General features: G+C 37.0%; 1 protein-coding gene across 2 annotated transcripts; it reads right to left on the bottom strand.

Moving 5' to 3' along the window:
- Window positions 1–686: 686 nt before the first annotated feature.
- Window positions 687–6,508, bottom strand: LOC149625069 (protein FAM199X-like). 2 transcript variants are annotated; one of them, XM_089851832.1, is made up of 6 exons: window positions 6,294–6,508; window positions 5,241–5,348; window positions 5,023–5,147; window positions 4,615–4,947; window positions 4,331–4,533; window positions 687–3,372 (listed from the first exon to the last, which is right to left on the bottom strand). In XM_089851832.1, exons 1-6 carry the CDS (start codon window positions 6,320–6,322, stop codon window positions 3,202–3,204), a joined length of 969 nt encoding a protein of 322 aa, XP_089707958.1. In that variant the 5' UTR covers window positions 6,323–6,508; the 3' UTR covers window positions 687–3,201. The 2 variants fall into 2 exon arrangements, with proteins under 2 accessions (XP_089707958.1, XP_089707959.1); XM_089851833.1 differs by having other exon boundaries at window positions 5,241–5,439; window positions 6,203–6,335.
- Between the last annotated feature and the right edge of the window lie 10,076 nt (window positions 6,509–16,584).

Consider the following 16,584-nt stretch of genomic DNA (forward strand, 5'->3'; position numbering starts at 1 on the left):
CCTCAAACCGATTACGCGTAATCCGCAGAAGTGAGATGAGACTAGAAGTACTGAGCTAACCAAATTCTGCACTCGGCGAAACCAAAGAGAATATAAGGGAGGAGTTGAAGCTCCACAAGGCTAAATTACAATGTTGTCCCTAAATTATACTAGTGGTACGAGGGAGTTTCCGGCTCAGTCGCGCCACCTACGATATCATTTAATGTCTCAAACGGAAATGCCTCGGTACTGCGTATTGAAGATGCGCGGTAGGAAAGAGCAACAAGAATTTCCCCTCTTTCCACTCCTCCCCTATATTCTCTTTGGCGAAAGTGAATATTCTTGATAACACACCAACGGTTGGCCCTCTGGTGGCGGTTTCAGAATTTCCCCTCCAAAACGTGAGACGCTCGCGGTGGTAGACGACCGAACTAGATTCAAGTACCCGCGTCCGTGTTTCGCCGCTTTAGGTTGAGGGGGAAGGGGGTAGGAAATTTTTTTGGAACTCTACCAATTTTTTTCTCTCTAGCGTAGGCGCGATGGAAGCGGAATAAAATCCTCAAATTTGTTCACTAATGCCAGGATCTATTACCAATGCTAGAGCCCTTCACTTCTAGTCTCATCTCACTTCTGGTAATTGGCATAGAGGGAAGTTGTTGTGATTAGCCCCTCGCACCCGTCGCGGTTAATAACAAAAACCAACCACATATACTTGAAATCCTTTACTTTAAAATGATTTTTTTTACATTACAAATTGGTATTTGTTTAATTACAATCTACACGATTTTCATCTATGATCTTAAAACCAATTTTATTTAATTTTCCTGTAAAACTTTAGCAGATTGACGGAGATATTTTAGGCCTAGTTTAAGTACAAATTCAATTAATTTTAATTTCAGAGAATAATGAATATCCCAATGTTTACTGATGATGATTATTTTCTGACGTCTTGAAATTTCAGTTCTTATCAAAGGGGCTTTAGAAGAAAATTGTTTAGGGTCAAAGGGCAACGCTATGGATTCAAACATAAGAAACGTAATTATAATAAGTGTGACGTTGCCATGATAATGCTCAATAGGGAGCTAACAACTGGCTAGGGGGAAGAGATAGTCTGACGTCACGCAGCCCCTCTCTGGTTGGCATTTTTGCGCGTAGAATAATGTTTCCAACCGTTAGGGGGGATGAAACCCCAGTAAGAGATAGAAGGGTGTGACGTTTCAGGGTCAGAACTCTTAGCTCCCTATTCCTAAAGGAAGGTTTGTTCCCAGGGATTTTGGTTGAGTTGCTGACAACTGATCTCATAAAGTGTCACGTCTTATTACTATTACGTCACTTACGATTCAAAATAGAAATGGAAAAATTGTGGTGGTAGTTTTAAGGCACTTTACTACGCGATAATTAAACTAATCATATTTAATTTTTGGTATATTTCTGATAGAAAAAAAGGCAATTTTATTAAACTGATCCAAAAAAACTAAGGGTAAGTATTTTGAAATTACCGAGTTAGAAAGAAAAATGCTTAGAAATTATATATAATGATAATAATGGTAGAGTAATTAAACTAATTACTAAATTAATTTGAACTGTAAAATTTATAAAAGTAAAAAATATTTAGAAATGTTTGTGTTACTGAAATTAATCTGAATGCAGTTAATTCTTATAATAATTATAATTTCCAAACTTTAGGCCTTAAAGGGACTCACCCGCGCTGTTGAGGGGGGGGAGACCGCCCTTAGTTCAGGGGGAAAACACCCAGCTCTTTGGCCATAAGGAATGGCGGCGCCACCGTCGCCGTGGGGGGGGGGGTAAGCAATATACTAACCAACGGTTTGACCCCCCCCCTCACCCCAACAGCTCCTGCCAGCCCCTTTAACCTGGTCTGAAAAATGCTCTTCATTAAGCCTAAAGCCCTAAACTCACCTATTTATAATTTCAACTGATTACGCAGCAACAATTGAATCTATAAAAAATGCGTAGCTTTTGATATGAACTTGTACTTTTTGTTATTTAAAAATAAAACTGATCGCTAATTTCTCCAGTATTTATGTATTTTCCCGCAAAACTATTAAAAAATTTGAGAACTTCATTAAATTAAATTTGAAATGAATGAAGTCATTCTGTATCCTTAAAGCAAATGTGGATGAGAGGAAAAGTATGAAAATGGCCAAAAGTCAAGTCGCGAGTCATCAGAGTTTCGCTGTAGTTGACCGTTTTATTGGCGTAGCTATACTGGGCCTGTTTACTCCCTTCAAATAGGTCTTGTGTTAATTCGCGGTTACGCGGTTACCGTCGTCTGCTATTGTGTATGCTAGAACTTCCTCGATTTGTGTTTGTAGTCAGAACAGAGTAACTGGTAATGTTTTAAAAGCTATTTGAAGGTATAATATGGATTTAAGTTAGGTTTTCGAAGCAATAGAAGAGCACATAAAACTAGATACGTTTACAACAAATCTCGGTAATTTAGCTATAGCGCGAGCAGCTTGCGTCGTGATGCGCGTGATCGAGTAGGCTATGGTTAAACCAAGGAGCATAAATGTCTGAACTACTTTCAGTCGCGAGTTTTGCATGCAAGTCCATCAGTCACTAGTAAACTAAATAGTTATTGGCGAAACTTTGATGTCCGCGTTTTTTAACACAGGCTCTATGGCCATTGTCATACTTTCCCTCTCATCCACATTTGCTTAACGGAAAACTTCAATTAACATATTAATTAAATAAAATAAAAAAAACCTGGTTCCCAATAAAGCAGGTGTACGCTAAAGTCTTTCTTTTTATAAAACAAAAATACAAATAATTTGTGGCCTGCTTTGAAAAAATAAATAAAATAAAAAAAACCAAAAATAAAAATAAAAACTTCAAAAAAAAAAAAAATGTTTAAAAAATATCAGTTTCACTGACAAACATTGATTTGTCAAATTTTCAATCAATCCAATTATTTATTTCTGTATTAAAAAGTGCTTATAAAAATAATATTCTTTAGCTTTACTCCTGCTTTTAAAATGGGGAGTTTCGTAGTTTTGTCGTTTTTGTTTATTAGAAATCAAAATCAACTTTTCTTTCATTTTAAAAAACCTGGGGGGCAAAAAAAGGGGGCGGGGCTCCATTTTTACAGGGCCAAGACAAACAAACAAAATCTGTTTGTTTTCTTTAAAAATATATGAGTAATTAATTAATTAATTAATAATAATAATAATATAATAACATAATAATAAGCCAAAGGGGCTACGCCAATATATCAATATCTTCAATATCATCAACTGGTTCTGTACTTAAAACTGTTAAAGAAACTACTTCTTCCCTAACAAATAAACCACTCTTTTTCTCTTTAAGTTTTTGACGATGTTGACGTTGGTGCCAAGCTTTTAATTGTTTACATTGCTCTCTTAGTTGCTTCTGAAAATGGTTAACATTTGTTTAAAATTTAAATTAAAATTGCCAAAGTTGCGTGTTTATTTATTTTTTCTTCAAAATTTGCCAGGGTTCGTACAAAATTTACGAAATGAAATTCCCTGACTTTTCCAGGTTTTCCCTGACAAAATTCCACAAATTTGGGGCTCTGGTCAAATATCAGACAACACATTTTCTGGTCACCCTTGTACTGCTATCCAGGCTAAAAATTTCCCTCCAATATATTTTTCCCTGACTTTTTAGGTCCATTTTTCAATTTCCCTGACTTTTCCCTGACCTTTTAGGCCCATTTTCAATTTCCCTGACTTTTCCCTGACCTTTTAGGCCCATTTTCAATTTCCCTGACTTTTTAAGTCCATTTTTCAATTTACCTGACTTTTCCCTGACCTTTTAGGCCCAGTTTTAATTTCCCTGACCTTTTAGGCCCAGTTTCAATTTCCCTGACCTTTTAGGTCCATTTTTCAATTTCCCTGACTTTTCCCTGACCTTTTAGGCCTATTTTAAATTTCCCTGACTTTATAGGTCCATTTTCCAATTTCCCTGACTTTTCCCTGACCTTTTAGGTCCATTTTTTAATTTCCCTGACCTTTTAGGCCCATTTTCAATTTCCCTGACTTTTTAGGTCCATTTTTCAATTTCCCTGACCTTTTAGGTCCATTTTTCAATTTCCCTGACTTTTTAGGTCCATTTTTCAATTTCCCTGACTTTTCCCTGACCTTTTGGGCCCATTTTCAATTTCCCTGACTTTTTAGGTCCATTTTTCAATTTACCCGACTTTTCCCTGATCTTTTAGGACCATTTTCAATTTCCCTGACTTTTTAGGTCCATTTTTCAATTTCCCTGACTTTCCCCTGACCTTTTAGGCCCATTTTCAATTTCCCCGAACTTTTCCAGGTCGTGTACGAACCCTGTTTGCCCTTTAACTAATTAAAAGTTAAATTACCTTTGAGGGTTTAATGTTGCTAGTTACATAGTTACAAGGCCCCATTCCTCCGTTACTGCTACTACCGCTACTCGATTCGGAGCTAACTGATGGTGTTGAGTTTGATGAATTTAATGTTCTTCTATTTGGGGGTAATTTAATAGCGTGTCTTTCTACATAATCTCTTATCCTCTGTAATTTGTTATCATCCAAACATCCTAAATCTATAATTAAAAGTTTGCGTTAAATTAAATTAATTGATTCTTTTAAGATTAAGAACAATAGCGAATTAAAATTTAATTTACCTATAGCAAACTCCGTATCAGTTGAACTAACAACCGCAACTGGGTCAATGATATTAATAACTTCTAGTTGTTCTCTAAGACCCATTTGATGGCTAATAATTTGAGTTAGAGCTTCAACCATTCCTAATTTTTCCTCGCTACTCATTCTAGACCAGGATTTCCCCGAAGCTAATGGATCTGGTGATTTGTTACGTTTTCTAACATTAGTGTGAGGTGTAGGAATAGTTGTTGGGACATTAGAAAGAATATCGCAACTACTATCACTATTCCAATTTGATTCATTCATCGGAGCAGCTGTCCAGTTTAAAGACTCAAATCCAAGTGAGTCTTCAGCTGTTTTTTTGGATTGTAAGGTCTTCTTACAAAACTGAATTTGACCATTAGATAATAAAAATAACATTTTATTACCTGCTGGGCTATTTTCAGTAAGAGCTGAGCATGATCCTGAGCTTAAAGGGCTCATTAGTTCATCCTGATTTGTGTAAAACTCATCACATAAAAGAGAGGGTAAGGCTTCCCCTCCAAAGGTCAGACTAATTAACAAATACAGATTGGGAGAAGTTAAATTTTTCAAAGGGGGTGTATTGTATGTTTGTGTTTTGTGAACTACAAAGAAAATTATCTACCTTTCTGTGGCATCCTGTTCTGGAAAACCCATGTCTAAGATTCCCTGGCAATCTAGGCCAGGGAAAGGGTTTAAATCCTTACAAAGAAATGGATCTGAATTCCAAGGGCTGGAAATTGCCAACATAATATTTCCAGTGTTATAAACAAAAGGTACATAAGCTTAGGCTTAGGAAACAAGCGTGATAATAAAGCCTAAAGGCCCGTTCAGACGACACTCTTTTTCTCGCTACGCTCGCTGTGCTGAGCTCGTCAGATTTTCTGGCTTCACCAGCCTCTAGAAAATGCACTGTTCACACGGCCAAAATTTTCTCATTCTTGATCTCGGGAAAGCGAGAAAAAAAGTTGAAAAAATTCAACTTTTTTTCTCTCTTTGCTCGGCACAGCCAATAGAGTGCTTCCGAAATGACGTCATTCTTTGTTGTGTAGGCTGCTTCTATGTGGAAATGTGTTTTCTTCGGTTTCGCTGGTTCGAATCCCTTGAAATTTTAATGAGATATATATCGAAGGGTTATAAATTATCGTGCAAAGTTTTAAAACGAATAGTTCTTTTCTTAAAAAAGGTTTTAATTATGCATAAATAAAACTTTAATGAATTTTTTGGAAAACAACTAATCGTTTTAAAACTTTGCACGATAATTTATAACCCTTCGATATATATCTCATTAAAATTTCAAGGGATTCGAACCAGCGAAACCGAAGAAAACATATTTCCACATAGAAGCAGACTGCACAACAAAGAATGACGTCATTTCGGAAGCACTCTATTGGCTGTGCCGAGCAAAGAGAGAAAAAAAAGTTGAATTTTTTCAACTTTTTTTCTCGCTTTCCCGAGATCAAGAATGAGAAAATTTTGGCCGTGTGAACAGTGCATTTTCTAGAGGCTGGTGAAGCCAGAAAATCTGATGAGCTCAGCACAGCGAGCGTAGCGAGAAAAAGAGTGTCGTCTGAACGGGCCTTAAAGCCAAAGGCCGATCTTGCGATTCTGTCTGACGCGCAAATGTATGCAGTATGCTTAGCCTCATTTACGTTAGACAAAGGCTTAAAAAACATACCTCGTTCCTAATACGCTAGATTCAACCATTCTTTCAATTTATCGCCAGAAAAATCATCCACTTAAGTCTTATTTTCATAACTATATATTAACCGATACAAAAAATTAAAGAATATTCGCTACTTTCACAGAAATATGGAAAAATCTGTCACTATTTTACGACTACACATCAAAGGTCTTTACCGAAACAGACGTGCCTACGTAATGGTAGACGCTACAGCCTCCGGCGACAAAGCTGATTGGATAAAACAGTAGAGCCGACTTCCGGTAACAAACTAGCAAATTAGCGCGGCAAAGCGCGTTCTTTTAAAATTAGACTTAACTCTTCGTTGATGTTTCGCGCCTATTTAAACAATTATGTTAATATCGATCAATATTGTTGAAAAAAAAATGCACAGTGCAATCTTGGACGAATTGTTTTTCAATGAAACAACTAGAAAAAGAAACAATGAACTTCAATTTCATGATTTAGGCCTCGTCTCTTTTGCGAAGTGAAAGCTTTTCATATTTAAGTCATTTTGTATTTAATAAACACCAAAATACAAGTAATGTAACGTTTACAAATACTAAAAACAGCTTTCCAAGGATAAAAATCTCAAATATTATTTGAGCAAATCAATACAAATATGAATTGAGCATCTTCATGCCTTGGACTTTGAAAGAAAAAACTATTTAAGTTTGAACATTACTGTGATTATCTTCAGAAAATCTGCGCGGGCCAAGTCAGTGGATCTAATTCTGACGTTTTATGTTATAAGTTTTAGGGAATCGGGCTTGCCGGCCTTAAAATAACCCTTAATCAGTTAGTTTTTTCGGTATGGCAAGGCCCTATCTTTATTCTTTAAAAACGCTATACCCATGGCCATTAAAATGTCGCAATCAAAAAGTCATAAAGAGCTCCCTGTCTGGGTGGTCATTAAAATGAAACTATCTAATAATCAAAAACAAAAGAAGGGCGTTAAAGAGATTACGAGCTAATCCTTCCTTTCCCTAATTGTCAAGTGACCCTAAACTTAACTAGCCGTATCCTACGGCTTTTGACAACGTTACTCGTCACTGGGGAAAAGAGTGACATCCACTTTGGTACCACGTATGATTGATTCTTTTTTCCACACCACCGTTTAAGGTTTGAGCGGGTTTGAGTGCTTTTTGGTGGAGATTAGACAGTGATAGGGTTAGTAAAACGTAAAGCGGAGGTTGCCGCGCTTTTTAAGTTTCCATACACTGGAAAATATTCCCTTATACCGCTCGATACTCTTTTGACACGGTGCAACCTATCCTTTTATTATCCATTAACCCTGGTATCCCTTTAATGGTGGCTGCACTTCGTTGGTCTTTTGATTAAACTCCGGTAGCTCTTAAGGATCCGTTAATTGGTTCAAGGGGTTTTTTTTTTTCGAGGAACAACCCATATTATTTTTGATTATCAAGTCTCGAAATAAGCTACTTATTGGCCTAAAGATCCATTCCCCACTAATTCAGCGAACTTGAATTATTTTCAAATCGGATTTTATTTACAAGTAATCATGTCTTTCTTTGAAATGTAAATTTTTTTTGAGGGAAGCTCCAAAGAGATTACTAATTAGCTAATTCCGGGAATTAGAAATCACGTGTAATGTGGTTTATTTTCAACTGGAAAGAAATATTATTCGATTTTTTTTCTGATTTAAGGCAAGAAATAGATTAATCTGAAGTTAGAAAGGTTCAGGAAATTTAACATTAAACCAAGAAGTGATATCTAGTTTATTAGGGAGAAGGTATAAATTCGCCACATTTCCAGCTTTATCCAGTCCAAACGTAGGTCCGGAGTTAATCCCCGCCACTAAATCACAACCACCATCTCATTGGTTCTTGAAAACTCACGTCAGCGCGACGCGAATGACGTATTTTCCAACTGAGGAGAGGTGAAATAGCCCGGCCTCCTTTTACTCCCCCCCCCCTTGTATTTTGAAAGGGGGACTGGCACTATGGCGCGCGAATACTTTTAGGCATCTTATACCTTCTCCCTAATAAACTAGATATCACCTTAAAAGAACGGCCTTTTGTGTAGAACCGGGATCTTTTTCTTTAATTGAAATCCCGATATTACTCCACTTTTCTTCCATTTTTTTTGAGTATGTAGTTTTATACTTATATCGCTTGTATCAGGTACATATATAAAATAGCGATGTGGTAAATCATAATGATGAATGCTCCACGTTTTCAACAAGTTTTTTTGGGCATCCAAAGTTTTTTTTTTAGCGTTTTTTGTTGGGGCTCCTCCGTGATTTGTTACTCTGGCGTGACCCCTCGCTCCTCAAATTCTCACCGTGGCTAGTTGAGACATCTCCAGCCCGCGAATTTTGCCACGTAATAATTCCAATTTCCTAACGTGATTCTTCATACTCTCATAGTTGGAAAGTTTTTCCAAAGCTCTCTCTCGTCTCGTCTTATAAATAGAGTTTACTAAAACGTGTTGGTTAATGTATTTTTTGAACTATGTTGGACTTTGATTGTTGCAAGATAATTGTTACGGGTAGAAATTAATCTTGAAATAAGTGACCGTTTTTGAGTTGAAAGTGTCCCCAACAATCATATAATAGGATATTTCGATGTAACCTGAAGGGGATAATAGAAGAAGGATGACACTTTGTATCCACTTAATACCCCCCCTGATCATCAAACTTCAGATGGGCATCGCACCGTGCTGGGGTGAATTGTATAACTGTTTGGTACTAAATCCCCAGCAATCAATCCCCAAACCTTGATTGTCTTGTCGTTGGACATAAGTCCACAAGAACATGCGCCCTGGCAAATAGTTAAGCGCTAATAGAGTAATGATTTGGGAACTATTTATCTTGTATGTGATTCGGTTTTGTAACATTGAGCACTCCAAATGGGAAATGATGTTGGGAAGAATCATGTTATAATTACCCAGCTTTGTGGTACACTTCTCTCGAAGAGAAATATTATATACTTCTGTATTTTATTATAATTCTGAAATTATTCTATAAAATTCCATTATTCGTCAATATATCGTAACTGGTAAATGACGGACCCTTTTTGTAACACCCTGTAATGTGAAATTTGTAAATGTTCTTAGGGGTCATTGAGGTCGAGATTGAGACAGAGGGAAGTCTCCGCTTAAATCCGTCTCTTTAACTCATTATATACTTATGCTAAATTTCTAATTAAAATCCTTAAAGTTCCTGTTAATATTACAGACTTGGAAACTGAAAGTTTTTGAAGTTCGTGTGCAAATATTGTTTTTAGGGAAGAAATAAGGTTTTTTTTTTCTTCCCTGAACCCACTGGAGATCTTTAAGCTTAGGCAAGAAGCGATATCTAGTTTACTAGGGAGAAGGTATAAATTCGCCGCATTTCCAGCTTTATCTCCAGTCCAAACGTAGCCTGTCCGGAGTTAATCCCCACCTCTAAATTACAACCAGCATCTCATTGGTTCTTGAAAACTCGCGTCAGCGCGACGCGAATGACGAAAATTGCGTATTTTCCGACTAGGAGAGACGAAATAGCTCGGCCTCCTTCAACGTTGCCCCTTGTATTTTGAAAGGGGGACTAGGACTATGGCGCACGAATAATTAAGCATCTTACACCTTCTCCCTAATAAACTAGATATCGCTTCTTGGCTTAGGAAAATACTTTTTTCGAAGCTGTGTAAAAAAGAGCTAGGGATAATTCTTTCAGCTTTCCAGCAATCGCCGACAGAGTAAATGTTATTTTAAGAATGAAAAACCTTTAGTGGGCTGCATTTTACTCATATACAGGGTGTTCCTGATAAGTCTGCCATAAATTAAGGGCGATGTTCTTTGGGAAATCGATTTTGAGTCGAAAATCTATAACTTCTATCTCCATTTTGTCCCCCGGGTCACTGTTTTCTAGTTAAGATTGGAGTGTTTTAGGGATGACCCCTTATTTAAATTAAAAATAATTGTCTAAATCAGTTTCTTTATTAAATTTAAGGGGTCATCCGTAAAATACTCCACCAATCTTAACTTGAAAACAATGGTTCTTAGCGCAAAATGGGGATAGAAATTACATTTTCGCCTCAAAATCACCCAAAGAACATACCCCTTAATTTATGGAAAACTTATCAGAAACACCCGGTATGGTGAAAGACTTTATATTAGGTTTAATTTTTTTTAAATATTTTTGGTTAAATTTGGAAAATGTCAGGTAAATTTCACCGTGTAGAACGTTTAACAAATATGCCGAAAATATAAAAAAAAAAAACAATTTAAGAACAAATTGTCCGAACTTAGACAAGAACCTAACTTTTATCTAAAGCTTGAAATAGAAAAATACCCCTGGCCTTATTGATGCCCTAGACAAGTGAAATCATCTTTCTGAATAATTTAAGTATTTCTCCAGTGTATTTTTAGCCATTCTCCCATTTTCTATAGCTCTTACCGACTTCAAAATTATCTTACACTTAAGATTTTATTACACAACTTTTTTTGCACGAATCAAATTTCAAACACGCGAATCTCTAATCATAATTATTTTATTCTTCACTTGGAGGTGTCGCGATTCGCGAATCAATCTGAACTAGGCTTCAGCGAGACGCATTCCATTTTCTTATAAATACATTACCGCACCATAAGTTTATAAGATATGTTCCATAAGTATAAAGTTTCTTATCACGCATCGTTCCCAAAATGCTTTCCGAATATAGCTTTGAACTTTTTCAACTTTTGATAATTTCGGTTTAGTTTCAAACCAGGGATAGATTTAATTTGAGAAGTAGGAATGGAGAACAGAGTAATGTGGGCGCGCGTCAAAGTCCCGGACCCCCTTCCCCGGGACGGAGGGGTATGAATGAAGAGGCGGGTCATAGCAACAGAGGTAAAAAGGAATTACGTATTTTTCGCCGTCCCCGTCAGCAACGTCATCATTACGTAGTTTAAGTGAGCCAATAAGATAATTTAAACTTTTCGTTACGTGTTGGAGGGAGGGGCTCTATACTGGGCTATGAGTAGGACTGAAGTAAATACTAACCGGTCTCCATTCCTACTTCTAAAACTATAACCATCCCTGTTCAAACGTAATGCGAAACTGAGCTCTAAAAATTCGTCTATTTGACACTTGGATGAAAAAAAAGTCCCATTATTTTTTTCCCCCGGATTTGAATAATATCTTCGGAAATTGTCGAGTGTTCTTTTCCACTTTGGGTCGAGGTGCGCTGAGCTGATATAGTGGAAAGAACTATATTGCATAGGCAATGATCTCTTTCAAGCAAATGCCTCTCAAGAAAGACTTTCTGTTGGCCTTTTTGGCCTCTCAAATGTATCGAGGCTATATAGTTCGGATTTCTTTTGCCAGCATGCGGAGAAAAGGGATTCCATCGAGCCCAACTACATCGACATACGAGTGACCATGCTAATGTTTAATGTAGTGACGCAGTCAAATATATTTTGATGAGAACCCTGAAGGATGAAACTTGGATATATTCGATGAAATGGATATAATATGCTCTAGCAAGAAGCGATATCTAGTTTACTAGGGAGAAGGTATAAGATGCCTAAGTATTCGCGCGCCATAGTCCCAGTCCCCCTTTCAAAACACAAGGGGGGACGTAAAAGGAGGCCGGGCTATTTCGCCTCTCCTCAATCGGAAAATACGTAATTTTCGTCATTCGCGTCGCGCTGACGTGAGTTTTCAAGAAACAAATGAGAAACTGATTGTAATTTAGAGGCGGGAATTAACTCCGGACCAACGTTTGGACTGGAGATAAAGCAAGAAATGTGGCTAATTAAACCTTCTCCCTAGTAAACTAGATATCGCTTCTTGGCTCTAGCCTATAGTGGATTCAATAAGCTATTTAAGTTACTGGATAAAATTTCTATAAACGCACCCGTTTCATGTTTTTGGGTATCGTCTTCCTTAGGTCAATTAGGGTTTTTAGTTTAGCTTCGCTCAAATTGACCATTGAACGATACCCGGAAATTGTCGACTTTAATCTATAGTTTGACATTAACACTTGTTTCGTCTATACTTATAAGAGATCGAGTGTAAGGAGAAATTCTAGAGAATGGGAGAAAAGTATATCATAAATAGGAATTGGCCGACCGTTTGCTTTACCCCATATCGATTTTGCTTTTTATACGATGACATTCAAAGAGAAATCGCTAGAATGGAATCAGAGAGAATTATAACATGAAAAGTAGAGCATAATCTCTATTCTTTCACTTTTGGTCATTGCGTGTTTATGGTTTCAAATATATACCAAAACCGCATCGATATAATGCTGTGAATCGAGCAAAACAAAGTTACAACTCCGTGGCAAGAACACTCCTCTATAAATAATTCTCTCTGATATACCGCTTTAAAGGCATATTCTAGTATCAAAACATTTTATTTCGCTGTTGTCAAAGGCAAATAGTGATAACAGAAAGTGAAACTGTATGAAGGGCGCGAATGACGAGTGATTCACGCTGAAAAACATAATTCCTTTCGTACACTCGCGTATGAATACCAGTTCGAGTAAGCGGGCAAACCGAATTATAATAAAAAAAATTTGATAATCTTTAGGAACAGATATGCTTTCATCCATACCAGTGCCTTACTTTCCGTTACTTACATTTGCCTTTGCTAATAAATTATGAAAGAGACGTGGACTTGATATTGTTCAGTTCATAACAAAATTTGAATTCCCTTAAACATACTTGGGCCCTGATTGTTGGAACCCGAAGCATTTAGTATCGTTAGACAGGGTAGAAATAGGACTATAACATACATAAAGGACTTCACAGTACCTGGAATTATAATGTGTCGTACGGTGTAAGTAAGCTAATGTTAAACCTATGGATTGAGGAGAACATTTACCTTAATTATATTTGTGAAAATATTAATGTCGATTCACCAATTATTACATCACCAATCTTCTAAAAAACGTTGCACTATAAAATATCGCGTTTTGAAGACTTTTTCGACTCGGAAACTTTTAGTTCAGTGGAAATGCACCATCGAAATAAGCCGAGTGAAGCTCGTAATAAGATGTATAAGAATCTTAAAAAACAGCCAAGGCTTCAATCGTATCAGCCTGCGAATTCCTTCGAAGTAGTTTTAATCCCATGCAGATTGTTATATTTACTTCGAGTTTATCGACTTTAAAAGTTGAGCACTCTTATAAAACGAGGGTAGGAAAATGAAGAAAAAGTAAAAGGCTTTTAAGAGAGTTAACCCTTGAATGGAAAGGAGTGTATACTGTATATGGCCGCTCCTAAACTCGAGATGGAAATTGGGAAAAGATGGTGAAAAACATTCCATTAGTTTTAAGATATTTTTAAAGTTGAAACTCGGTTATTCCATTTTTTTTACGCATTTCATTTCCGATCTGATTCGATCCCAAACGGTATAGGAAATTTCCAGGATTTTATACCCTAGATCTCTTGACCTTTGTGAACCTTAAATAACCAGCGCCATTCCCAACGGGTGATATGGGTCTAGTAACGCTTTAATTATAATAATTAGGTTAAGCAGACTAGACTGGAAACACGTTTACATTAAATTCGGGCAATTTCAGTATCCATCTATTTTTATAGCACTGAAATTTTAATATATTCGCCATGGTTTTTGAACCATTTCTGTATGGAAGTTGAAACATGTATGATATATTTTGAGTAGGCCTAACTTCTTAAGCTCTAAGACATGCATAATTCGTAGTTCTTTACGACGCGTGTAACAGCTTTAGACAAGGAGTTATATACCTCCTAAAAAGACCTTTGTATCATAAGTCTGTATATTTCTTATAAGTATGGTACTGTTTTTTGTACAAATACTCGTTTTTGGTTGTAAGAAACGCGTTCAGTTTGAGAACGACTGACTAAAGAAACTTTTATACCTTGCTGATACATTTATGGTTTTGTACTCTGGTTTTACATTGTTAAAGTCTTCGTACCTATAATTTTTACCGACATCTCAGACTGAAAGATTTCACTCTAAGTAGCTTCCAAACTTATAGGTATAAGCATAAGTTTATAAGATATGTTCCATAAGCATGACACTTCCAATACTTCGTAATGCTAGAGACTTACAGCTCGAGCTAGTTCGAGAACGACAAGCGAGAATTGACTACACTCGGTTTTGCAGTCCATCTTTCTATTTAGTCTGTACTAAGCCTTTGATATGCAGCGCCTCACCAGGTGTCGCTTACGAGAACCATACGTCACTTCATGACAAGTTCCAGTTTGTAACCAGTGACAAACTTATGGAACATATCTTATAAACTTATGATTTAAAGAATGGTTCCTATGCATACTTATATATACCCTTCAGTACGTATTCTTTAACTTCTGAAAATATTACCGTGTAGCTTGAGAAGGTGTAAAAAATTTGCCCGTAAAATTTTAAAATGCATTTTTACAAGCACTTAGAAAAGTGCTATGTTCATAAATTTCACTTATAATATATTTCTTATGGTGTTACGCTCGCTACTAGAAACCCTTCTTATAAATGAATAAACGTGAAATTATAAAATTGAAGCGGAGTTATACGGCTTGTAAGGTATTTTGGGTATATTCAGGAAGAACTTCGTATTAGTGAACTTCACGTTTCAGGTATATGTTAAAACATCTATTATTTTGTGGCTTTTCCGGCACGTATTGTCTTTTCTCGTTTCCCTATATTGATCCTAAGCCTTTGCTTTTCCTTTTTTGTGACTGTCCGCAAATATACTTGAAAATCTTCGTATTTATCTCTGAAATACTCAAAGCCTCAAACCTTACTCTCTCTTTCAAATAATAAATGGTGTTTCTGATAAGTCTGGCATAAATTAAGGGGAATGTACTTTTTTGGCAATTTTGAGTCGAAAAAGTAACTTCTATCACCATTTTGACGTCCCACTGTCTATATTCCACATTAATTTCAATTTACCGGAAGTGAACATCTTCCAAGTGGAATAATATAACCAGGGATTGATTTAATTTTAGAAGTAGGAATGGAGAACGGTTAGTATTTACTTCAGTCCGACTCTTAGCCAAGGAGGATAATATGGAGGGCCGACTTAGTATAATTTTAGGAAAGTGACTGGTAGCCCTGCTTACGCTAGTGGCCCCTGGTTCATCTGCGGAAAACTAGCGTTTTGTCGTCTGCAACATATTCGGTCCGCCATCGCGATTCGCCAAAAAAAAATATCCCCCTACCTCACCCCTCCGCGAAACCAATAGTTTTCCGTAAATGAACAGGTGTCAGCAGGATCGAGCTCCAAAAATCACTTAACACCCCCCAAAGGCTAAGTCGGCCCTCCATATTATCCTCCTTGTCTTAGCCCAGTATAGAGCCCCTCCCTCCAACACGTAAGGAAAATTTTAAATTATCTTATTGGCTCACTTAAACTACGTTTTTATGACGTTGCTGACGGGGACGGCGAAAAATACGTAATTCCTTATTACCTCTGTCGCTCTGACCCTCCTCTTCTTTCATACCCCTCCGTCTCGTGGAAGGGGGTCCGGGACTTCGACGCGCGCCCACATTACTCTATTCTCCATTCCTACTACTAAAATTAAATCTATCCCTGATATAACATTTCTCCGGCATACGTGTATTTTCAACATTTCGACTTCCGACCACCGCTTTTTTTTACATAATTAAGGCGTAGCTACTTCTAGTAAACCTTGATCCTTTAATTAAGAGTTATTTTATGCTAATTATATCGTAGAAATTCGAGCTAAACTTAGATCCAAAATTGTAACGTACAACTTTTCAGCGTATGTAAAGGATTATCCGACCACACGAAAATAAGAATGATTGATTAGATTTTCTCATCCCCCTAAGCGCGCCCTATCGTTTCTCCGAACTTTTCAAAATTCGAACACATTTTTTTAGTAGCTGGGGCAACCGCCCACTCTATGACGTCATAGAGTATAGTCAGGGCTCCTATATAGAATTTTAGAGCGCTCGATATGGTTGCTATAATTTATTTTCAAAGGATTTGTAGAATTTAAGCCTTGAGATTTAACCAGAAGAAAATAGGGGAAGTGGGTAGCCGTAGCCTTGAGCCATACAAGTCGTCCAGTGATTCTCACTTACAATGGTCGATTCCCCTACCACCCTTAAAATTTGAATCTGGCCAATCGGCGCGGAGCATAAAATAGTACCAGATTTCATTGCGAACGCCACCATGTAGCGAACTGTGGAACTAACTTGTGTAGTCTGCTTATATTTCTGCTGTGCTTCAGTTTGAGTTAGGGTTACGTCAGGCAACGGGTTAATGCGGATATTGGTTTAATTAAGGACGAAAATTCGGTTATTTAATAAAATGAATGTCGTTAAGAGTACGCAGTGTGATTTAACTAC

The sequence above is a fragment of the Phalangium opilio genome, unplaced genomic scaffold (assembly GCF_054372755.1).
Source record: "Phalangium opilio isolate 3A_F unplaced genomic scaffold, DU_Popi_V2 ptg000105l_1, whole genome shotgun sequence".
NCBI lineage: Eukaryota > Metazoa > Arthropoda > Arachnida > Opiliones > Phalangiidae > Phalangium > Phalangium opilio.

Coding starts and splice junctions, on each gene's coding strand:
- LOC149625069 (XM_089851832.1), bottom strand. CDS start 6,322: ATGGTTGAATCTAGCGTATTAGGAACGAG. Junction 5,349..6,293: donor TCTAGCGTATTAGGAACGAG/GTATGTTTTTTA, acceptor GGCAATTTCCAG/CCCTTGGAATTCAGATCCAT. Junction 5,148..5,240: donor GAACAGGATGCCACAGAAAG/GTAGATAATTTT, acceptor TTTGTTAATTAG/TCTGACCTTTGGAGGGGAAG.